This window comes from Salvelinus fontinalis, chromosome 35, assembly GCF_029448725.1.
Source record: "Salvelinus fontinalis isolate EN_2023a chromosome 35, ASM2944872v1, whole genome shotgun sequence".
NCBI lineage: Eukaryota > Metazoa > Chordata > Actinopteri > Salmoniformes > Salmonidae > Salvelinus > Salvelinus fontinalis.
In genome coordinates, this window is record NC_074699.1 from 13,114,964 (window position 1) to 13,139,213 (window position 24,250).

The 24,250-nt window shown below is 42.2% G+C and overlaps 1 protein-coding gene across 1 annotated transcript; it reads right to left on the reverse strand.

Annotated features, from left to right (window-relative positions):
* Nucleotides 1–368: 368 nt before the first annotated feature.
* Nucleotides 369–23,570, reverse strand: LOC129834333 (SHC SH2 domain-binding protein 1-like). The gene is made up of 13 exons (XM_055899229.1): nucleotides 23,179–23,570; nucleotides 18,297–18,479; nucleotides 18,017–18,132; nucleotides 17,526–17,734; nucleotides 15,895–15,990; nucleotides 14,882–15,112; nucleotides 12,813–12,990; nucleotides 12,288–12,408; nucleotides 3,562–3,693; nucleotides 3,159–3,277; nucleotides 2,922–3,008; nucleotides 2,356–2,488; nucleotides 369–1,179 (listed from the first exon to the last, which is right to left on the reverse strand). The coding sequence occupies exons 1-13, from the start codon at nucleotides 23,384–23,386 to the stop codon at nucleotides 836–838; spliced, it is 2,157 nt and encodes a 718-aa protein (XP_055755204.1). The 5' UTR covers nucleotides 23,387–23,570; the 3' UTR covers nucleotides 369–835.
* Nucleotides 23,571–24,250: the final 680 nt, after the last annotated feature.

A 24,250-nucleotide genomic window follows, 5' to 3' on the forward strand; every position in this document is an offset into this window, starting at 1 on the left:
AAATACAATTTTTAAAAATCCATCATTGGGCAGATGCTGTCACGGGAATAATGATTACCGGCAGCATTTAATTCCATTTTGGATTTGTGGAATAAAACTGGTCTATTGAGGTCAGCCTGGGACACCTCATAAGAGGCAGTACAACATGTATTTCACAGGGGCATGCTGGATTAGGTAATTCATCAAACCGCCTGTGGTGTAATGAGGTTTTACCAGCCCTTTAATCCCCAGGAAATTAATCAACTGGAATTAAACAATTGTGAGCATCTTATAAAAGGTGAAGCCTTGAGCTTCTTAATAAGCAGCATTCCAGATTTCCCCCTCTCTCATCTGACCCGTGTCCAGTTGTGAAAATAAAAGAACAAAACATTTATAAACTCATTTTATTGGCTCATGATTTGGATTGTTTACAGAGTGCCTTCAGCAACATTTTACAAAGGAATGACCAGAACTAGCGGAGAGGGTGAGAAAGTGAAAGGCAACGGCAACGGGATTTCCCCAAACACAAAACAATTTCAAGCAGTGTCATCTTAATAATATCCATAACAATAAATTATACAATATCTACCAAAAAAAAAAAAAAAAAACATTTGCGAAGGACATTTGAGGCTCAGTGTCATCGTGAAAACAATTAAGTTTAGACTCAGTATACTGATATTGTGGATGCCTAAAATGAGAATTGTGTTAAAAAGCCATGTTAAAAAAAGCATTTTAAAATACACATACCCACTCACTAGTCCGTGCAGCAAAAATTAACAAATAGGTTGGAATAAATGAAGTAAAAGTGTGTTTGTGCATGTATGGAATACAGAACAGGAGGACGGGTCAGTTAGTCTCAGTATAAGAAGGTGCCGAAGCTGCCCATGCCGTTTCTCCTGAACTGGTTGTCCTGTATGGAGACAAACATCTCCTGGGAGAGCAGGTTGTCATCTGCCTGGGTCACTCCCAGCTCCTTCAGCCTGCTCTTCTGGAGTCGCTGCTTCTTGGCTGACGTGGCCACCAGCTCCCTCTTGATGGCATCGTTGCCCTCCGTGAACTCCGGAGGAACGACGTAACAAGACGAATAGGAGACTGGTTCCTTCACAGAGCAGTCGTCCACCACGATGACGGGAACATCCACCTGCAGCTCCCCCTCGCAATTCATCTCCTCTTTCCCCTCTTCTTTATCCAGTTGCTCATCTGGAAAATAACATGAATCAGTTCATGACAGGCTCGTCAACACCTCACTGTGACATTCAGACCACTTCCTTCTCCATCATGACATTCTGATTTGTCATGTTAATGAAAACACCACGTCTTCCTGTGAAATATTACTACATTCTGTTCAAATCACTCACAGTGTATTTTAACAGAGTGCCCTTTGGGATCAATCACAGATAATTGCCATGCTCTTACCTTTTCAAATCAAAATGCGAGCAGCCTCTGACGTTTAAAGTGGGGAATGTTTCATCAACAGCATTTTTTTTGCTAATTTCCGGAAGATACACAACAAAGCACCATAATGGACATAATTTCAATAACAACGAAATTACAATTATTGCCGAGTTGTTGGCTTTGTAATGTCTCTGAAAACTGATGAATTCTGTATTTTACATTTTTAAAAGGTAATCTGAAAAGAGATGGCTTTGTTTATTTGCTTTTTAAAATTAATTTACGCTCATTCCCCTGTCTGGGGTAGAGGTATTTATTCCTGCGTACTGGGGGGGGGGGGGGTCAAACAATAAGGGACATTCCATTAGAGGACGCTGGAGAGGGCGAGATGGAGAGCGCTCCAGATGTATTTTAAACCATGCCACCTTCAGCTGCATCTTTTATTCTGCAGCTGCCCTGGACTGAAGGTCAAGCACATTTAAACTTCCCAGTGAAACTAACTCTGCCTTCCAGAAATAGTAAGCCCATTGATGTGGGAAACACTGAGTAAGACTTGGTTAGTACCTAGTCTCACGTGGCAATCCTTCCAAATCCTGTCTTGCTGATTCTAAAATTGGAAGTCTGGAGAACTTCAGTATTGGATTATGTGCTTGAATGAGAGCGCTGGCATTCAACTCTCAAATTACATTTGCTCTAAGTAGAAATGACATTTCCCCTCAGATGCATTTCCCTGTCTTTTTCCCTTGTTTCGTACATTCTCTCTTCCTACTGTGTCAGACAAAGTTTCAGTAGCATGTGCGGTGTTAGTTTTGTATCTAAAGCTTGTTGCAAATCAGAATAATTTTCAGAAAGACAAAACTCAATTTGGAACGTCACCGATGCAAAAATGTCAATGCATCACGAGTTTCCATCTAGATTCTGCTGTACGCCACCCCTTATCCTATTCCTGAGGCAAACTTCCAAGGCTTTGGAACTAGTTAGTACCTGAAGGGGTGTCTTCCTGTGCAGCTGCAGCGTCACTAGGTTTGACCAGGATCACGCCGTATCCCTCGTTGTTGTGGATCACGTTGTTCACCATGGTGATCTTGGGCATGGTGTCCAACTCATCAGCAAAGTCCTGTTGGAAGACGGGACGGAGGAGGTTGACAGATTGAGCAACAGAGAGAGGGGAAGAGACGGGCATAAACAGAGTCATCACGTCTGTCTTCCTGCTTAAGTTGCCCTGGCCAAGTCCAACACATCAGGCAGAGACAACAGGAAGGAAAGCTCTGTGAGGGAGCGATAAAAACACTACCGTTCTAGCCTCAGGGAATGAGATAAGACCCCAGAACCCGTCTGAAGGTAACAAGGGAAATAAGTCCATATTTGTTTTTGCGGTGTGTGTGTGTGCATTTTAACATCTTTCTCCACTAAACTCAATTTCGGTTGAGGGAAGATAATGCCACAGGCTTAGAATTTAACTGAACCTAGAAAGAGATGAAGGTTGGATGTGCTAGTGCTGGGAGCAGTGGACAGATTGTTAAATTACCAGTAGAACTTCAGTCTCTTACCTTGATCAGGATCCCTTCTTTGCAGTGATGTATGCCATTTCCCACCATACTGCAGACACTGCCAGGGTAAATCTCCACACCAGCTCCCTACAGCAAAACAGTTATAAGCATGTAGAGACACAGCTAGGTTACTGCACGGCCTCAGACCCTGACAATGACTAACATAACAGCTAGATCTGTAGCAATCAAAAAATAAAGCCACCATGAGAAGAGTGATAAGTGTCAATGACCTCTTACCTTAGAGCCATAGAGGTCACACATGTTCATGGTCAGGTGGGCTGACGTCCGCACAATGACACCTGTCGTCTCGCACTGAAGGACACAGTTCTCCATCTCCAGCTTACCCTGACGTACGCCTGGAGACAAGAGGGAAATAAGATGGAAATCGACACTAGGAGGAAAATAAAGAGGCCAGCTAGATCCTAGTATTCCGAATGGTTACACACACACACACACACAACCCATTCTACTCCTAGCAAGTCATTGATATATGGCTGTTGTCGGATGTTAAGCAGCGCCAGCAGCTTAGGAGAATTATTAATGCAGACCAATGGGTGGACTGATAGTAGAGTTGGGGGGGGGGGGGGGGGCAGAGTAGATTTAGAGGCAGAATCACATTGGAAGGACTAAGACGACTCACAGAGGATGCCTTCGATAGCGTCGTGCTGGATGAACTTGACGTTGGAGATCTTCACGTCGGCTCCTGTTGACGCCACAAACGAGTCCCCTTTGTTCTTCTTCTCAATCACCACCTCATCAGGTAGACCAAACCCTGAAAAAAAAAAGATTTAGCCTAAATCAGGGCCTAAAATGTACTTTTTTAGTCCACCAGCCACCATAGCAGGTAGATTTAAAAAAATCTACCAGCCACTCAGATTCCAGGGACAAAACACGGATTAGCATGCTTTGTAATGTTTGTAAAACAAATGCATTACTAGTAAGATGTAATATGGTATGTTGTTGAATTCCATTTTTTGTGACCTATTTTAACCAAAATATCACAGATGAGCCAAAAATGTTCACCTGCCTCTTCAAGGGCAGGGGGTTACCGTGGTAACGTGACTCCAGTCATTTGTGACTGAGTGACTAATAGCTGCGTTGTCTTCTTTTCCCTAATAGTTGAAACTCAAACATTGAAAAACCGGGCTTGTGAACAAAACAATATACTGTAAATAGCAAAGAAACAGGGAACAAGTCTCACTTCAGTGGACTTGTTTCAAATAAATTAGACCGACTTGTGTCTGTGTGCTGCGCTTCTAAAAATGAATCTTACTCAGCTCTTCACGTGCGCACAGCCCCCAAGTCAGGCAGTGATGCAGAGCAAGATGAGATCGGCTATAGGGATTCGTAGTTCTGACTTTGTGCAATTAAATTTACCAGCTATGAAACAAAAAGGCTCAAATACTGCAGCATTTCTTTTACTATATATATATATATATATATATATATATCAAACTTTACCATTTTTATTCACAAATGCGAGTGAAATGCTCGCACTGTGGAGCCCTGACCATCCACCAACGTGGCAGGTGAAATAGACATCTGACCTGCCAAAGCCAAAATCTACCAACATTTGGCAGGTGTTCATTTTAGGCTCTGGCATCTCTGCACATGTGAGGTCAACATACTAGCTATGTGCCTAACAAGACAGCTGATGACCACAGAACTACATGAATTGTACATAGGACTGGGAATTGTCTAGTGTGAATATTGCGATACAATACAGCACCAGTCAAAAGTTTGGACACACCTACTCATTCAAGGGTTTTTCTTTATTTTTTACTGTTATCTACATTGCAAAACTACGAAATAACACATATGGAATCATGTAACCCCCAAAAAATGTTTAACAAATCAAAATATATTTTAGATCCTTCAAAGTAGACACCATTGCCTTGATGACAGTTTTGCACACTCTTGGCATTCTCTCAACCAGCTTCATGAGGTAGTCACTTGGAAAGCATTTCAATTAACAGGTATGCATTGTTAAAAGTTCATTTGTGGAATTTCTTTACATCTTAATGCATTTGAGCCAATCAGTTGTTGATTAAATCTTTTACCAAAAATAGGCTAAAGTCCATATTATGGCAAGAACAGCTCAAATAAGCAAAGACAAACGACAGTCCATCATTACCTTAAGACATGAAGGTCAGTCAATCTGGAAAATGAACAGCTTTGAAAGTTTCTTCAAGTTCAGTCGCAAAAACCAAGCGCTGATGAAGAAATTGGCTAAATGAGTAATGCCACAGGAAAGGAAGAATTATCCTCCGCAGCAGAGGACAAGTTCATTCGAGTTACCAGTCTCAGAATTCAGCAATTAACTGCACCTCAGAGTTCAAGTAACAGACAACATCAACTGTTCAGAGGAGACCGCGTGAATCAGCTCTTCATGGTCAAATTGCTGCAAAGAAACCACTACTAAAGGACACCAATAAGAAGAGACTTGCTTGGGCCAAGAATCCCGAGCAATGGACATTAGACCGGAGGAAATCTGTCCTTTGGTCTGATGAGTCGAAATGTGAGATTTTTGGTTCCAACAGCCATGTCTTTGTGAAGCTGTCATCAAGGTAAAGGGTGGCTACTTTGAATAATATAAAATATAAATGCAGAAAAAAAAGTCCCGTTTTCAGGACCCTGTCCTTCAAAGATAATTCGTAAAAATGCAAAGCAACTTCACAGATCTTCATTGTAAAGGGTTTAAACACTTTCTCATGCTTGTTCAATGAACCATAAACAATTAAAGAACATGCATCTGTGGAACGGTCGTTAAGACACTAACAGCTTACAGACGGTAGGCAATTAAGGTCAGTTATGAAAACTTAAGTCACTAAAGAGGTCTTTCTACTGACTCTGAAAAACACCAAAAGAAAGATGCCCAGGGTCCCTGCTCATTTGCGTGAACGTGCCTTAGGCATGATGCAAGGAGGCATGAGGACTGCAGATGTGGCCAGGGCAATAAATTGCAATGTCCATACTGTGAGACGCCTAAGACAGCGCTACAAGGAGACAGGATAGACAGCTGATCGTCCTCACAGTGGCAGACCACGTGTAACAACACCTGCACAGGAACGGTACATCCGAACATCTCACCTGCAGGACATGTACAGGATGGCAACAACAACTGCCCGAGTTACACCAGAATTACACAATCCCTCCATCAGTGCTCAGACTGTCCACAATAGGCTGAGAGGCTGGACTGAGGGCTTGTAGGCCTGTTGTAAGGCAAGTCCTCACCAGACATCACGGGCAACAACGTCGCCGATGGGCACAAACCCACCGTCGCTGGACCAGACAGGACTAGCAAAAAGTGCTCTTTACTGACAAGTCACGGTTTTGTCTCACCAGGGGTGATGCTCGGATTCGCGTTCATCGTCGAAGGAATGAGCGTTACACCGAGGCCTGTACTCTGGAGCAGAATCGATTTGGAGGTGGAGTCAGTCACTGTCTGGGGCGTTGTGTCACAGCATCATCGGACTGAGCTTGTTGTCATTGGAGGCAATCTCAACGCTGTGCGTTACAGGGAAGACATCCTCCTCCCGCATATGGTACCCTTCCTTCAGACTCTTCCTGACATGACCCTCCAGCATGATAATGCCACCAGTCATACTGCTCGTTATGTGCGTGATTTCCTGCAAGACAGGAATGTCAGTGTTCTGCAATGGCCAGCGAAGAGCTCAGATCTCAATCCCATTGAGCACGTCTAGGGCCTGTTGAATCAGAGGGTGAGGGCTAGGGCCATTCCCCCCCAGAAATGTCTGGGAATCTGCAGGTGCCTTGGTGGAAGAGTGGGGTAACAACTCACAGCAAGAACTGGAACATCTGGTGCAGTCCATGAGGAGATGCACTGCAGCACTTAATGCAGCTGGTGGCCACACCAGATACTGATTGCTATTTTTGATTTTGATCCCCCCTTCGTTCAAGGACAGATTATTAAATTTCTGTTAGTTACATGTCTGTGGAACTTGTTCAGTTTATGTCTGATGTTGAATCTTATGTTCATACAAATATTTACACGTGAAGTTTGCTGAAAATAAACGCAGTTGACAGTGAGAGGACGTTTCTTTTTTTGCTGAGTTCAGGTGCCAGGCGCACCGATTTGTGTCAAGAACTGCTTGGTTTTTGGTCCACCACTCAAAGGACATCCAACCAACTTGACAAATGTGGGAAGCATTGGAGTCAACATGGGCCAGCATTCCTGTGTAACGCTTGACACGTAGAGTCCATGCCCTGACGAATTGAGGCTGTTCTGAGGGAATGTTTCAACTCAATATTAGGTTCCTAATGTTTGATATACTTAGAGTAAACAGTATGTATTGCAATTCGATACTGTGATTTTATTGCGATTTGATGTTCTAAACATATTGCTCACTGCAGCAGAGGGACAAGAGGGCCATGAAAATAGGCATTTTGATCAGTCATGGAGATAAGTGCCTGAAACATGTTGGCTCAAAAAAAAACATTTTTTTTTTAGCGGCGAACAAGCTATAGATGTACAGCCGACTAGCGCAAGCTAATGTTAACTACCTAGCAACAATCTAAAACTTGGAGTCACAGTATTTCAATAGGAAATCAGCAAAAATAATATCGCAATACTCTAATGCATTGATTTTTTACCCCCTCACCAACTGTACATAGAAGACTTATCATATCGAATAAATTGAATTTGCATGCTGACAGCTGGGACAACTGGCTCATGGCTCAATGGCCATAGTATTGGGTCCGGACACTCCTTCCAACCTTGCAGTGGTTTACATGACAAGTAGTAATTCAGCACAATCCCAGGCAAGCAGCACTGTACAACAGTGCAGAATGGGATGGGCCGTGTTTTGACGGCTAGGGTTCATTATTCTCTGTTCCTTGACAGATGGCCTGGAGACACGTGTTCCACAATGTGGCCAACAATTCTACAGCACTGGCTGGGTTCCACACACTGCCGTTGGAAAGGCCAAAGGCTGAATATCGATTGGTAAAGTCATAGGCCCATGCACACTTCCAGGAGAGGAAAACCACATTCCCAGCGGGCTTCAAGACTGGCAAAAATGTGCTGCTGCTTAGAGAATTTATTTTTATTTAAACGCTAAAACGGGTGCACTGATTGCAGATCACAAATGCATTCTGTTCTTAACAAGTGCTGACCAACAACCTCCTCACTAATGAATTCTAATGTCTCTTCAGGAACACAGACCGTTTGGAAATTCTCACAATACTTATGAAGATGGATCATATGCATTTCCCCCCCCCCTCTGTCTTTGATACAGCAATATCCCAAAAGCAATAAGCGCCTGTATGTGCCTGGCTCCTCTAAATATCAAAGGCTCTTTGGTGGGAGGGAGAATTCTATTATGGTAATCCGGCGGTGGTCTAATTGAGTTGCTCATCTCCTGTCGTGGTACAGTGCCAGGCAGTGCTGCATCTTATTTCCCCACCCCCTTTATCTCAGCTTTCAGGGGTTTCCTAGCACCACAGGAAGGCAAGCACATACAAACAGACCCATGTAAAAAAACGCTCCAATCTCCCTTCCCTACATTTGCATAAAGCGACTGACACTGTGCCTCTGCTCTGACCTCTCCTCGCCCGTGCTAGCCTTCCCTATTAATTAATATCACCCCCATTCAAACGCTTACCGCGCCATCAAGCTCCATTTGCTTTACGAGGGCTCCAACTGTACATCCCGCATCCTCTCTGCGATACGTTCATTTCACTCCATCCTCTGTATATTGAGGGGTGGTTTAACCTTCAAGAAGCATGAACATGCCACAGTGCAGCCAGTACCGTAAAAGTATCATCTGCAGGTGAACACTTGATTTCATATGTTGAAAATAACTTCCATGGCCATAACAGTACTTGGCAGCACATTAGTCACAGCAACAGATTCCTTAGTGAGAGAAAAGGATGGAAGGATTCAGACTAGAGGTAGATCGATTATGATTTTTCAACGCCGATACCAATTATTGGAGGACCAAAAAAAGCCAGTACCGATTAAAATCGGGCCGATATATATACACTGCTCAAAAAAATAAAGGGAACACTTAAACAACACAATGTAACTCCAAGTCAATCACACTTCTGTGAAATCAAACTGTACACTTAGGAAGCAACACTGATTGACAATAAATTTCACATGCTGTTGTGCAAATGGAATAGACAAAAGGTGGAAATTATAGACAATTAGCAAGACACCCCCCAAAACAGGAGTGATTCTGCAGGTGGTGACCACAGACCACTTCTCAGTTCCTATGCTTCCTGGCTGATGTTTTGGTCACTTTTGAATGCTGGCGGTACTCTCACTCTAGTGGTAGCATGAGACGGAGTCTACAACCCACACAAGTGGCTCAGGTAGTGCAGTTCATCCAGGATGGCACATCAATGCGAACTGTGGCAAAAAGGTTTGCTGTGTCTGTCAGCGTAGTGTCCAGAGCATGCAGGCGCTACCAGGAGACAGGCCAGTACATCAGGAGACGTGGAGGAGGCCGTAGGAGGGCAACAACCCAGCAGCAGGACCGCTACCTCCGCCTTTGTGCAAGGAGGTGCACTGCCAGCGCCCTGCAAAATGACCTCCAGCAGGCCACAAATGTGCATGTGTCTGCTCAAACGGTCAGAAACAGACTCCATGAGGGTGGTATGAGGGCCCGACGTCCACAGGTGGGGGTTGTGCTTACAGCCCAACACCGTGCAGGACGTTTGGCATTTGCCAGAGAACACCAAGATTGGCAAATTCGCCACTGGCGCCCTGTGCTGTTCACAGATGAAAGCAGGTTCACACTGAGCACATGTGACAGACGTGACAGAGTCTGGAGATGCCGATGATTTTTTGGGGGTGTCTTACTAATTGCCTATAATGTCCACCTTTTGTCTATTCCATTTGCACAACAGCATGTTAAATTTATTGTCAATCAGTGTTGCTTCCTAAGTTGACAGTTTGATTTCACAGAAGTGTGATTGACTTGGAGTTACATTGTGCTGTTTAAGTGTTCCCTTTATTTTTTTGAGCAGTGTATATATATATTTGTAATAATGACAATTACAACAAAACTGAATGAACACTTATTTTAACTTAATACAATATATCAATAAAATCAACTTAGTCTCAAATAAATGTTCAATTTAGTTTAAAGAATGCAAAAACAAAGTGCTGGAGAAGAAAGTAAATGTGCAATATTTGCCATGTAAAAAAGCTAACGTTTAAGTTCCTTGCTCAGAACATGAGAACATATGAAAGCTGGTGGTTCCTTTTAACATGAGTCTTCAATATTCCCAGGTAATAAGTTTTAAGTTGTAGTTATAGGACTATTTCTCTCTCTACCATTTTGTATTTCATATACCTTTGACTATTGGATGTACTTATAGGCACTATAGTATTGCCAGCCTAATCTCAGGAGTTGATAGGCTTGAAGTCATAAACAGCGCAATGCTTGACGCACAGGGAAGAGCTGCTGGCAAATGCAGGAAAGTGCTGTTTGAATGAATGCTTACGAGCCTGCCGCTGCCTACCACCGCTCAGTCAGACTGCTCTATCAAATCAGACTTAATTATAATAACACACAGAAATACTTAGGTAATTATATGGTAAAATCCGGAAACTATCATTTAGAAGGAAAAAAAAGTTTATTCTTTCATTGAATTACGGAACCGTTACGTATTTTATCTAACGGGTGGCATCCATAAGTCTAAATATTGCTGTTACATTGCACAACCTTCAATGTTACGTCATAATTATGTAACATTCTGGCAAATTAGTTCACAACGAGCCAGGCGGCCCAAACGGTTGTATATACCCTGACTGCGTGCAATGAACGCAAGAGAAGTGACAATTGTCCTAGTTAATATTGCCTGCTAACATGAATTTCTTTTAACTAAATATGCAGGTTTAAAAAATATATACTTGTGTGTATTGGTTTTAAGAAAGCCATTTATGTTTATGGTTAGGTACATTCGTGCAACAATTGTGCTTTTTTCGCAAATGCACTTTTGTTAAATCATCCCCCGTTTGGCGAAGTTGGCTGTCTTTGTTAGGAAGAAATGGTCTTCACACAGTTCGCAACGAGCCAGGCGGCCCAATCTGCTGCATATAACGTTACCCTGACTCTGTTGCACAGTACGCAAGACAAGTGACACAATTTCCCTAGTTAAAAGAAATTCATGTTAGCAGGCAATATTAACTAAATATGCAGGTTTAAAAACATATACTTGTGTATTGATTTTAAGAGAGGTATTGATGTTTATGGTTAGGTACACATGGTTGCAATGACAGTGCTTTTTTCGCAAATGCGCTTCTTAAAAATCACCCGTTTGGCAAAGTAGGCTGTGATTCAATGATAAATTAACAGGCACCGCATCGATTATATGCAATGCAGGACTAGCTAGATAAACTAGTAATATCATCAACCATGTGTAGTTACCTAGTGATCATGTTAAGATTGATTGTTTTTTTAAGATAAGTTTAATGCTAGCTAGCACCTTACCTTGGCTCCTTGCTGCACTCGGATAACAGGTAGTCAGCCTGCCAAGCAGTCTCCTCGTGGAGTGCAATGTAATTGGCCATAATCGGTGTCCAAAAATGCAGATTACCGAGTGTTATGAAAACTTGAAATCGGCCCCGATTAAAATCGGTCGGCCTCTAATTCAGACAACCTGCAAAATGTGTTGAACTCAGATTTTTTTAAAAAGGGGACGCTTTTGCAACGACTGAACATCAGACTTGGATGATTGGAAAACAGAAAATCAGATGAGGCCTCTTGCTGGATTCCGGTAGTGGAATCTGGAGTTTTGCAACACCAAGCTTCCAGATACTACTCATTAGCTGAATCCAGCAAGAGGCATCCCTGGCTAGCTAAAAGCAACTAAGGATACATACATACGTAGAAATCACGTACGTACGTGTTTGATACCATTCACTCCATTATACGCCATTCCAGCCATTATTATGAGTGATCCTCCCTCAGCCTCCATTGATACATACAGGTAACTGACAAAATAAAGGAAACATCAACAAAGTGTCTTAAAATAGGGTGTTGGGAACAGCTTCACAGCACCTTGGTGTAGATTCTACAAACGTAGAGTGAACTCTGTTGGAGTGATGCAACACTATTCTTCCACTAGAAATTCCATAATTTGGTGTTTTGTTGATGGTGCTGGAATCTACCATAAGTGTTCAATTGGGTTGAGATGTTGTGACAGACGGCCATGACAAATGGTTTACATCGTTTTAAAATCAGGAACCACACCTGTGTGGAAGCATCTGCTTTCAATATATTTTGTATCCCTCATTTACTAGTGTTACCTTTATTTAGAAGTTACCTGTACATACAAACAGCAGCAGTGCATCTTGCCATTATAAAGGCTGCTTTCAGTCATGTGAAACATTACCTTCCACTGATATGGAGTCTGGGATACTGATGGAGCTGGTGACATTGTAGTGTCCTGGAAGGATGATGACCACGTCTCCCTCGTAGCAGGCACTCACAGCAAGCAGGGGCTCACTGTGAAACTAACATTTAACACAGAGAAGTTCCAGTACAGTCAGTCTGTACAATACAGATCGGTGCTCATGACTAAACAGATGGACACAAAAACACTTGTTTTCTGCTTCGGACGTCTCAGTGGAATACAAAGATACTAGAGCCGAGGCGTTCAGGCGGACACAGCTTCTACAAATCCTGGCGGAATGCCAGTTTACAGGAACTAGGGAGGTCATATAAAAAGACAGCCCAAGCAAATCCTAGCGCATTAGACCCTTACACAAGTGAGACATGGTTTGAGAACATAACCATTGGGTATCATCTCATTAAACAGGGCATTTGAAATGGAAAACCGGGCAAACTTAAATTTGATCAAAACACAATATGCTATGGATAAAACATTTAAAAATACTATTTAATTTGATTGCCATACCTGTACTTCAAACTCCTCCCCTGAGAATTTGGGCCCAAGCTTGTCTGCCATCAGGCTCTGCAGCTGGCTGACTGTAGTGGAGACAGACACGACATGGACCATCCGGCCGCCTGAGGCACGAGGCCCCTTGGCACTGCACGACTGATGCCCTGAGTTCACCTTGTATCCCAGCACATACCTGCAATGTCAGGAGAGAATACATTTATGTAGACGAACAGAATGGTACAGCACTGGACAGAGCAGGTAAATCTTCCACTTTCCCATAGACTCTCAAAGTATAGGCCCAAGTGTGCATTAGGAGTAGCTATAAATTCAATTGCTGCACCTCTTGTAATCTAACAAGAGGTAAACAAATTAATCAGGGCCCATTTCAAGTTTTCATAACAATCGGTAATCGGCATTTTGGGACACTGATTATGGCCAATTACATTGCACTCCACGAGGAGACTGCTTGGCAGGCTGACTACCTGTTATGCGAGTGCAGCAAGGAGCCAAGGTAAGGTGCTAGCTAGCATTAAACGTATCTTATAAAAAACAATCTTAAGATAATCACTAGTTAACTACACATGGTTGATGATATTACTAGTTTATGTAGCTTGTCATGCATTGCATAATCGATGCAGTGCCTGTTAATTTATCATCGAATCACAGCCTACTTCGCCAAATGGGTGATTTAACAAGCGCATTTGTGAAAAAAGCACTGTCGTTGCACCAATGTGTACCTAACCATAAACATCAATGCCTTTCTTAAAATCAATACACATATATATTTTTAAACCTGCATATTTAGTTAATATTGCCTGCTAACATGAATTTACTTTAACTAGGGAAATTGTGTCACTTCTTGCGTTCTCTGCAACAGAGTCAGGGTATATGCAGCAGTTTGGGCTGCCTGGCTTGTTGCGAACTGTGTGAAGACCATTTCGTCCTTACAAAGACAATAATTAATTTGCCAGAATTGTACATAATTATGACATAACATTGAAAGTTGTGCAATGTAACAGCAATATTTAGACTTAGGGATGACACCCGTTCGATAAAATACAGAACAGTTCCGTAATTCACTGAAAGAATAAACGTTTTTTTCCTTCTAAATGATAGTTTCCGGATTTTACCATATAATGACCTACGGCTTGTATTTCTGTGTGTTATTATATTATAATTAAGTCTATGATTTGATATTTGATAGAGCAGTCTGACTAAGCGGTGGTAGGCAGCGGCAGGCTCGTAAGCATTCATTCAAACAGCACTTTCCTGTATTTGCCAGCAGCTCTTCCCTGTGCGTCAAGCATTGCGCTGTTTATGACTTCAAGCCTATCAACTCCTGAGACTAGGCTGGCAATACTATAGTGCCTATAAGAACAACCAATAGTCAAAGGTATATGAAATACAAAATGGTAGAGAGAGAAATAGTCCTAGAATGACTACAACCTAAAACTTCTTACCTGGGAATATTGAAGAATTATGTTAAAAGGAACCACCAGTTTGATATGTTCTCATGTTCTGAGCAAGGAACTTAAACGTCATCTTTTTTACATGGAAAATATTGCACTTTTACTTTCTTCTCCAACCCTTTGTTTTTGCATTATTTAAACCAAATTGAACATGTTTCATTATTTGAGTCTAAATTGATTTTATGTATGTATTATATTAAGTTAAAATAAGTGTTTATTCAGTATTGTTGTAATTGTAATTATAAATATATATTTAAAAATAATAAAATCGTCCGATTAATCGGTATCAGCTTTTTTTGGTCCTCCAATAATTGGTATCGACGTTGAAAAATCATAATCGGTCGACCTCGAATTCTAACCAGAGTATGGTGCATTGAACTGGACTGTAGTGTAGTGTTATTATGTGAGGGGTTTTGCTCTCAACTGGGGCAGTGTAGGTCAAACATGCTAGGTCAAGGACAGAGGTGAATCCAATAGCTTTTACTCAGTCTTCTTATTTTCATCCTCCGTAAAGAGACCAACTCCATCAGTCAAACAACTATGCCCTCAACACACTCTGCAGAGGCACTGATAGCTCCTCTCAGTCTTCCCACCCGTATCCCTTTGGGCAGCTACCTGAGCAGCGGGTTCTCGATGATCCGGAGTTTGCGCTTCAGGGCCTCCATCTGCTCGTACATCCTTAGGCCCTCCACCATGGACACGTTGTCCAGCTCCGACTCAGAGTCGCTGCTGATACCGTTCCGCAGGCTAGAAAACTCCTGGAACTTTTGAGAGCAGCGTGCCAAAAGAGAGTAATACTCTGCCACAAGTCCAGCAGGCACCCGATCTTCCAGAATATCATAAAACCTGCAGGATTGACAGCCACAGAGGGAGAAACACTTATTTTTAAAAACACAATTGCATTATGGAGGTGGTCTTGAAGGACTGTTGGGAACAAACTGTTCAGCAACATTGGAGGAATAAGAGGTGGGATAACTAGTGGATTAGATCAGAGCACAACATTATTTTTATGGCCTTTTCCAGAATTTGAAAGTGTTCTTAATCATTATTTGGAGAAAGAAAAATACAGGTGAACATTGAGATTCTGAACAAGGAGGGTCTCGATTCTATCTAAGGAGCCGGTCGTGAATGGGTAACAAAGACTGTCTATTAAAAGCAAATCGGAGACAGTGTCCTTGGTATGAACTAGGAGCTGATTGTTAGACCAATAAGCTTTAGGATTTCTGCTGAAGCCAATAAGATATCTTAACCCTCGTCTCCACCCATAAATATCCAGCCATTAAAAAAAATAGGAGACGGCCACAGTACGCTCAAAATACCCAGGTACACACTGCCATCTAGTGGCCAAATAATAATCTGCACCCTCTCACTGCAACAGCCTTGAGCATATCCAGCTCCAACAATTAGACACGGAGCTTGCTCAAGTGCGCCTGAACTGCAATGATTTGCAAAGCTCTACAGGTTCCTATGCCATATGGCCGTTCTGATAGCGGCATTAAAATAATGGGTTCAACCAAGCCGTGTCATTGGCAGATCTGAACCAATACAGTCTAAATGAGAAAGTGCCAATCTAGCCCACACACTGACTAATCTTCCCATTCCCCACACTATCACCCTTCGACACATACAGCCTGAGGCGGGGCTCCACACATCTGACAAAGTAGTCAAAGTCATCATCCTCGTCCTCGTCGTCCCACTGTCTCCAGATGTGTTTGTAGAAAAACCTAAGAAGAAAAAGGTTTGAGACAGTTCAGACAAGAGATTTCACAGCACAGAAGCAGAACCAGTTGTTCCAGTGTATCATCTCTCTTCAGGGTATTTCTCAGTGTCTGTCACACCACGAAATTTGAACACACCCTTGTTATTTAGTATCACATAAAACAAACAAAATTCTGCTGCTGTAATATGACAGTTCTGTCTTGTCTGTCCATTTACATTATTTTGAGTGTTTGTCATATCATATCTGAGAAAATGCATGTGCAAAAAAGTTATATACTGCAGCTTTAACCACTCCAAAAAAAGAAGTGCCTTCACAGGAAAAATTAAGTTATTCTAAAGTTCTATCAAGCGGACCAAAAGACAGGAGGGATACATTTTCTGACACACATTAAGAGAAGTTAAAGTCAGTTCCACCACATGCAAACTCCTACAACAAGAGGTTTCAATAATTGTTACGGGGGGGGGGGGTGGAACAAATCGCCTTGGGCACTTTTTCTGGTGCTTTCCCCTCTGACATGGAAAGAAATACAGTTGCGGTCGGAAGTTTACGTACACTTAGGTTGGAGTCATTAAAACTTGTTTTTTAAACACTCCACAAATTTCTTGTTAACAAACTACAGTTTTGGCAAGTCGGTTAGGACATCTACTTGGCGCATAACAAGTCATTTTCCAACAATTGTTTACAGACAGATTATTTCACTGTATCACAATTCCAGTGGGTCAGAAGTTTACATACACTAAGTTGACTGTCTTTAAACAGCTTGGAAAATTCCAGAAAATGATGTCATGGCTTTAGAAGCTTCTGATAGGCTAATTGACATCATTTGAGTCAATTGGAGGTGTAACTCGGGATGTATTTCAAGGCCTACCTTCAAACTCAGTGCCTCTTTCCTTGACATCATAGGAACATCAAAAGAAATCAGCCAAGACCTCAGAAAAAAGAAATTGACCTCCACAAGTCTGGTTCATCCTTGGAAGCAATTTCCAAACACCTGAAAGTACCATGTTCATCTGTACAAACAATAGTACGCAAGTATAAACACCATGGGACCACGCAGCCGTCATACCGCTCAGGAAGGAGACGCGTTCTGTCTCCTAGAGATGAACGTACTTTGGTGCGAAAAGTGCAAATCAATCCCAGAACAACAGCAAAGGACCTTGTGAAGATGCTGGAGGAAACATGTACAAAGGTATCTATATCCACAGTAAAACGAGTCCTATATCGACATAACCTTAAAGGCTGCTCAGCAAGGAAGAAACCCCTGCTTCCTGGGAATGTGATGAAATAAATAAAAGCTAAAATAAATCATTCTCTCTACTATTATTCTGACATTTCACATTCTTAAAATAAAGTGGTGCTCCTAACTGACCTAAGAAAGGGAATTTTTACTAGGATTAAATGTCAGGAATTGTGAAAAACAGACTTTAAATGTATTTGGCTAAGGTGTATGTAAACTTCAGACTTCAACTGTAACTGTGGCTTTAACAGCCTTTGAATAAAAACCTCAGCAGTGTTAACCTGTTTACAATATGGACTTACCGGAGGTGCTCAAGTGCCAGTGCAGTCTGGTCAAAGTCCCCAGACTCATCAAACACCACACGGAGCTCCTGCAGAGGCACTTTGTGCAGCGTGGCCTCTAGGAGAGTGTTCATGGCCTCCTCTGTCAGCTCGCAGCCTCTCGTCTCACACTGCAGGGGAACTACTAGCTTGACCTGGGCTTTCAGATCCTTATAGTTCACATCCACCACCTGAGGAAAAGGGCACAAGTATGAGGTGGTAACCTTTTCCCATGTTTGAATGGTTAGGCTACCCTGTTCAGTTACTTCTGCTTCTCTGATCAGATCCAACCATCTGTATAACATTTGGAAAAGATAGCTGTTTCACATTGTTTAACCAGACCTCTGGATTCAGATTCACTATAGAACCGCATCCAGAGTGCAAGTGTTCCAATTCATTTCATGCAGTGTAGAAAGCACAGCTCCTTTAGACAAGCCACATGCTGGGAAATCTTTCAGGTCGAAGTGACTTACCTCTACTAGCACATCAAAAACATCTGTGCACCACTGTGCCTGCCAGTCACAAGGCTCCAGAACCTTCTCCAGGTAGTCAGCTGTGAAAGCCTTCACCTCGGATGTTTTACAATCACCTGTCCAAAACAACAGCACAGACAGCATTCTGAGACAACCCCTCAAGTCAGTTTTATTTTTTAGCGTTGAAGATCGATCAATATGGTTGTAGTAAACATCTTTTAACCACTTTAGCCAGTAACCTTGACAACAACTAATGTAAGACCGTGGGAAGGTTACATACCTAGCATGTAGTCTTGATAGGCTTTGAATCTCTCGTAATAAAGCAGTTTATTTGTCTGAAAGGTGTCAGGAAGGGAGGCGTCGCCTATGCGTTCGGCACGTTGCAACCGAGTACCGGCCATATCAGGGTTGAAGTAAGCTGTGCCGCTGTCACCATCATCCTCCTCCTCATTTTGGAAAAGTTCTGTTAGAAAATAAAGTATAAATTAGATTAGGGTTGCACATTTTGGGGAATATTCAGGAGGTGGAAACTATCTGTGGGAATTAACAGGAATATGCAAATTAATATTAATAGCATTTAAATTTAGAGGTTTTTCGCATTGGATATATTTACCATATCATATGGAGACAAAGTAAAAGGTTTGTTTCTATCATAAGTAGAAATAATTGCAAATGATTAAATCCTTCTAATAGAAATTTAAACAATTTAGTTACAAATTGAACTTTAATTAAATGAGTTCTCTTCACATTGGATGATTTCACTGAACAACAAAAGGGAATATTGAATGACCCCAATGATCCATTGCATCTCCCGAAAACATTTTCAATACACAGCTGTAAAATGATAGTCTAGAAACTAAAGATTCCTCTCCGGATCCATGTCTTCTCCCTTCACCTCCTCAATGTCCACCTCTTGAACATCAGACTCTGAGGCCTCATCACCGTCACTTTCCAAACCTGTTGAGGATGGCTCATTGTCAGGCTCAAAAAGCCTCAAATTTGCCCGGATGACCACCAATTTTTCAACCCTTGTATTGGTCAGCCTGTTGTGTGCTTGGGTATGTGTGTTCCCAAACAAGGACCAGTTGCGCATTGAGGCGGCTGATGTTAGTGGGATTTGAAAGATGGGGGCAACAGGGGAAAGAGCCTCAGATCCACAAAGTCCCTTCCACCAGGTGGCTGATGAGATATGTTGGCACAACTGCCATAATGCATCTCCATCCCAAAGCCATGGCTTGGAAGTGTACTTCACCAGACTGCCAAGAACCTTGCCCTTATCCAGACCAAGGTGGCGAGACACGGTAGTGATGACATGGGCCTTGTTGATCTCTGCACCAGACAGGATGCTCTTGCCAGCATACTTGGGGCCCAACATGCACACTGCGGCGGTATGGGCTTCAGGCAGAGGACTTCACGCTTTTTGACGTATTTCAGAACTGCAGTTTCCTCTGCTTGGAGCAACAGTGAAGTGGGCAGGGCAGTACAGATTTCTTCTCTTACATCTGCAAGCAGAGTCTAAACACCAGACGACATTGTCTCCGTCAATCTGTGCAATGGCTACTGCTATAGGTTTCAGGAGTTTCAGACTGCTTACCACTCTCTCCCAAAATACAATCCAGAAGGATCCTCTTGATGGGGCTGTCCATATCGGCAGACTGTGATATGTCCATTTCTTGGAGACTCCTTCCCCTCCAGAAGACAATCAAACGATGACAACACCACTCCAACAGGTGTTGCTGGGAAGCTTCAATGTGGTGCTCTTATTCTTCTCACTTTGCTTGGTGAGGTAGATTGCTGCTATAACTTGATGACCCTTCACATACCTAACCATTTCCTTGGCTCTCTTGTAGAGTGTATCCATTGTTTTCAGTGCCACAATGTCCTTGAGGAGCAGATTCAACGCATGAGCAGCACAGCCAATGGGTGTGATGTGAGGGTAGGACTCCTCCACTTTAGACCAACCAGCCTTCATGTTCGTAGAATTGTGTCACCAGTGAAAATACCTTCTGTGGTCCAAGGTCATTGATGACTGCCTTCAGTTCATCTGCAATGTAGAGACCGGGGTGTCTGTTGTCCCTTGTGTCTGTGCTCTTGTAGAATATTGGTTGAGGAGTGGAGATAAAGATAATTATTCCTTGCCCACGAACATTCGACCACCCATCAGAGATGATTGCAACAGTCTGCTTTCTCTATTATTTGCTTGATCTTCACTTCAAACTCTGTTGAACTCTGCATCCAGCAAATGGGTAGACAAAGCATGTCTGATTGGAGGGGTGTATGCTGGGCGAATAACATTCAGTAATCTCTTCCAACACACATTGCCTGTGAGCATCAGCGGTGAACCAGTTGCATACACAGCTCGAGCAAGACATTCATCAGCATTTCTCTGACTACGTTCCTCCATTGAGTCAAACACTTCTGATTCCAGGAATACCATGAGCTGTTGCTATCGATTAGGTGTCCAATTCATCATTTTCACCTTGAAAAGAAGTAGAGACTTTTGTCAGAGGTTGCTTGTTGTGAGCGATGAGGAAACTTTATGGACTTGGCAAGATGATTCTGCATCTTTGTTGCATTCTTCACATATGATTTGGCACAGTATCTGCAAATGTACACTTTTTCCTTCTACATTAGCTGCAGTGAAATGTCTTCACACATCAGATAGAGCCCGTGGCATTTTCCTGTAAAGATTAGAAAAGTATTAATTAATCATTAAAAAAATTATGTAAAAAAGTCCCATGTACAGATAAATAGTTACGCAGGTCGATTAAACAACTCCTTTGTAAGATAAATGTTTTTAAATTAAACAGAAACAGGTGAATTAACACTCAGTTAGCAGGCTCAAGCAAGCTAAAACCCACAAACTCAGCAAAAAATAAACATCCCCTCACTGTCAACTGTATATTTTCAGCAAACTTAACATGTGTAAATATTTGTATGAACATAAGATTCAACAACAGACATAAACTGAACAAGTTCCACAGACATGTGACTAACAGAAATGGAATAATGTGTCCCTGAACAAAGGGGGGGGTTCAAAATTAAAAGTAACAGTCAGTATCTGTTGTGGCCACCAGCTGCATTAAGTGCATCTCCTCCTCATGGACTACACCAGATTTTCTAGTTCTTGCTGTGAGATGTTACCCCACTCTTCCACTAAGGCACCTGCAAGTTCCCAGACATTTCTGGGGGGGAATGGCCCTAGCCCTCACCCTCCGATCTAACAGGTCCCAGACGTACTCAATGAGATTGAGATCTGGGCTCTTCGCTGGCCATGGCAGAACACTGACATTCCTGTCGAGCAGGAAATCACACACAAAACGAGCAGTATGGCTGGTGGCATTGTCATGCTGGCGGGACAAGTCAGGATGCGCCTGCAGGAAGGGTACCACATGAGGGAGGAGGATGTCTTCCCTGTAACGCACAGCGTTGAGATTGCCCGCAATGACAACAAGCTCAGTCCGATGATGCTGTGACACACCGCCCCAGACCATGACGGACTCTCCACCTCCAAATCGATCCCGCTCCAGAGTACAGGCCTCGGTGTAACGCTCATTCCTTCAACGATAAACGTGAATCCGACCATCACCCCTGGTGAGACAAAACCGTGACTCGTCAGTGAAGAGCACTTTTTGCCAGTCCTGTCTGGTCAAGCAACGGTGGGTTTATACCCATAGGCGATGTTTTGCCAGTGATGTCTGGTGAGGACCTGCCTTAGAACAGGCCTACAAGCCCTCAGTCCAGCCTCTCTCAGCCTATTACGGACAGTCTGAGCACTGATGGAGGGATTGTGCTTTCCTGGTGTAACTCGGGCAGTTGTTGTTGCCATCCTGTACCTGTCCCGCAGGTGTGATGTTCAGATGTACCAATCCTGTGCAGGTGTTGTTACACGTGGTCTGCCACTGCGAGGACAATCAGCTGTCCGTCCTGTCTCCCTGTAGCGCTGTCTTAGGCATCGCACAGTACGGACATTGCAATTTATTGCCCTGGCCACATCTGCAGTCCTCAAGCCTCCTTGCAGCATGTCTAAGGCACGTTCACGCAGATGAGCAGGGACTCTGGGCATCTTTCATTTGGTGTTTTTCAGAGTCAGTAGGAAGGCCTCTTCAGTGTCCTAAGTTTTCATAACTGATCTTAATTGCCTACCATCTGTAAGCTGTTAGTATCTTAACGACGGTTCCACAGGTGCATGTTCATTAATTGTTTATGGTTCATTGAACAAGCATGGGAAGCAGTGTTTAAACCCTTTACAATAAAGATCTGTGAAGTTATTAGGACTTTTACAAATTATCTTTGAAAGACAGGGTCCTAAAAAAACGTGACTTTTATTTTTTTGCTGAGTTAAGTAGCAAAACTAACTAGCAGAAATTGTTATTAATGATTGAAACACTTTGCTGTAGGCTACTATTTATTAGTTAACAAAAAAAGTTATAAAATATATTCACACCACCCGGTATTGTAATCATAACTTACCAGAAAGAATGTAGTCCTTGGCTCAGACAGTGTAGTAGTGTGGGCTTAACTGCATCTCATTAGTGTGCAAGATCTTGAGAATCAGCTGTACATGTGATTTAAGAATGCACTGCGCATGCAGAGGGTTGCAATTCCATTAAATTGGGGGTAGTTTAACCAAAATATGCCACCAGACCTAGAATTTACTTATGTGTATCCCACAAAAAGGTTCAAGGTTCACTGTTATAAGCTAACTTTTATGTTGAATTTCAGCAAAATTACCCAAATTCCAGGGCTTAATTTCACATCCGACCCTTTGCTACCCTAAATTAGTTGAGTATGTAATTTACTACTTGGATACGTAGTGTAAAGTGGTTTCCTTACATTTTTCCCTCTCCTTCATGATCACTCACTATTATCTGGCATGGCCTAGAAGCGGGTAATGATCAAGGGGAGATTCAAATTATACGAATAGGTACTGAGACTTTTCTCTATTCCTCTAACAGTTCTTTGAAATACAGCAAATAGGTTAATAGCCTTAATTGCTGTTATGAGTCAAAAGTTGGTAGCATTGCATGTTTAGCAAGTTACAGTAGTTGGCTAGATAACGTTACTCAATGTACTTAGCTAATTAACGTTAGCTTGCTAACGACGTTATTAGCTAGGCTAGCTGCACGGTTGAAATGAGCAACAATAGTTACTAAACAAACCTTGTCTGACAACATCTTCTTGTCGCAAATTAAAATCTCTAACATGCTCTTCTAATTCGACATTTGACTCCAAATCCACTATGTCTGCCTTGTTCGGTCCACTTTCACAAGAAATTGAATCTGCTGTCGAAATCATTCCATCCGCCGCCGTTTCTCCTGCTTCAAACTGAGGCTCCGTCATAGATGAACAACCGTCTTCTTCAGCCATTGTGCAACTTTCAAACTAGCCACAGCAGAGGTCCGAATGTACAATACAATCCAGCCCTGAGTAGTGAAATGACAGATGAGCTAACTAATAGTGCCTTTGGTAAGAAATGCACTTTCACACAAACATCATTGTTGCAAATGGTAATTTCAAAATTTCCCCGGTTTACGGAGTCTCGTCCAATGAACATTGACGTTGGCTAAACGTCTGGGGTGTTTCTATTGATGGGCGTTCCCAATAGTAAACCAGTTCTTCTTTTTTTCTTTTTATATATGAGAACAAATGTCAAATAAAATAAAATGTTCTTTGTCACATTCCCCGAACACAACAAGTGTAGACCTAGTGGTGTAAAGTACTTAAGTAAAAAATAATAAACATTACTACTCGTCGTAGTCGTTTGTAAGTAGTTTTTATATTTTTGACAACTTTTACTTAACTTCATTCCAAATGAAAATGTACTTTTTACTCCATACATTTTCCTTGACACCCAAAAGTTCTCGTTACCATTTGAATGCTTAGCATGACAGGAAAATTGTCCAATTCAAGGACTTATCAAGAGAACGTCCCTGGTCATCCCTACTGCCTCTGATCTGGCAGACTCACTAAACACAAGTGCTTAGTTTGTAAATTACGTCTGAGTGGTGGAGGGTGCCTCTTGCTGTCAAATAATAATAATAATAATAAGGAAATTGTGTCGTCTGGTTTGCTTAATATAAGGAATTTGATGTATAGAATTTACTTTTTCCACCACTGTCCTTAAGTACATTTAAAACCAGATACGTTTAGACTTTTACTCAAGTAGTATTTTACTGGGTGACTTTCACTTTTACTTGAGTCATTTTCTATTAAGATATCTTTACTTTTACT

Excerpts from the sequence above, each read along its gene's own strand:
- LOC129834333 (XM_055899229.1), bottom strand. The coding sequence starts at position 23,386 with ATGGCTGAAGAAGACGGTTGTTCATCTATGACGGAGCCTCAGTTTGAA. Across the intron at positions 3,278-3,561 it reads CGCTATCGAAGGCATCCTCT|GCGTACGTCAGGGTAAGCTG; the intron begins GTGAGTCGTCTT and ends TCTTGTCTCCAG. Across the intron at positions 2,489-2,921 it reads AAGAAGGGATCCTGATCAAG|GACTTTGCTGATGAGTTGGA; the intron begins GTAAGAGACTGA and ends GTCTTCCAACAG.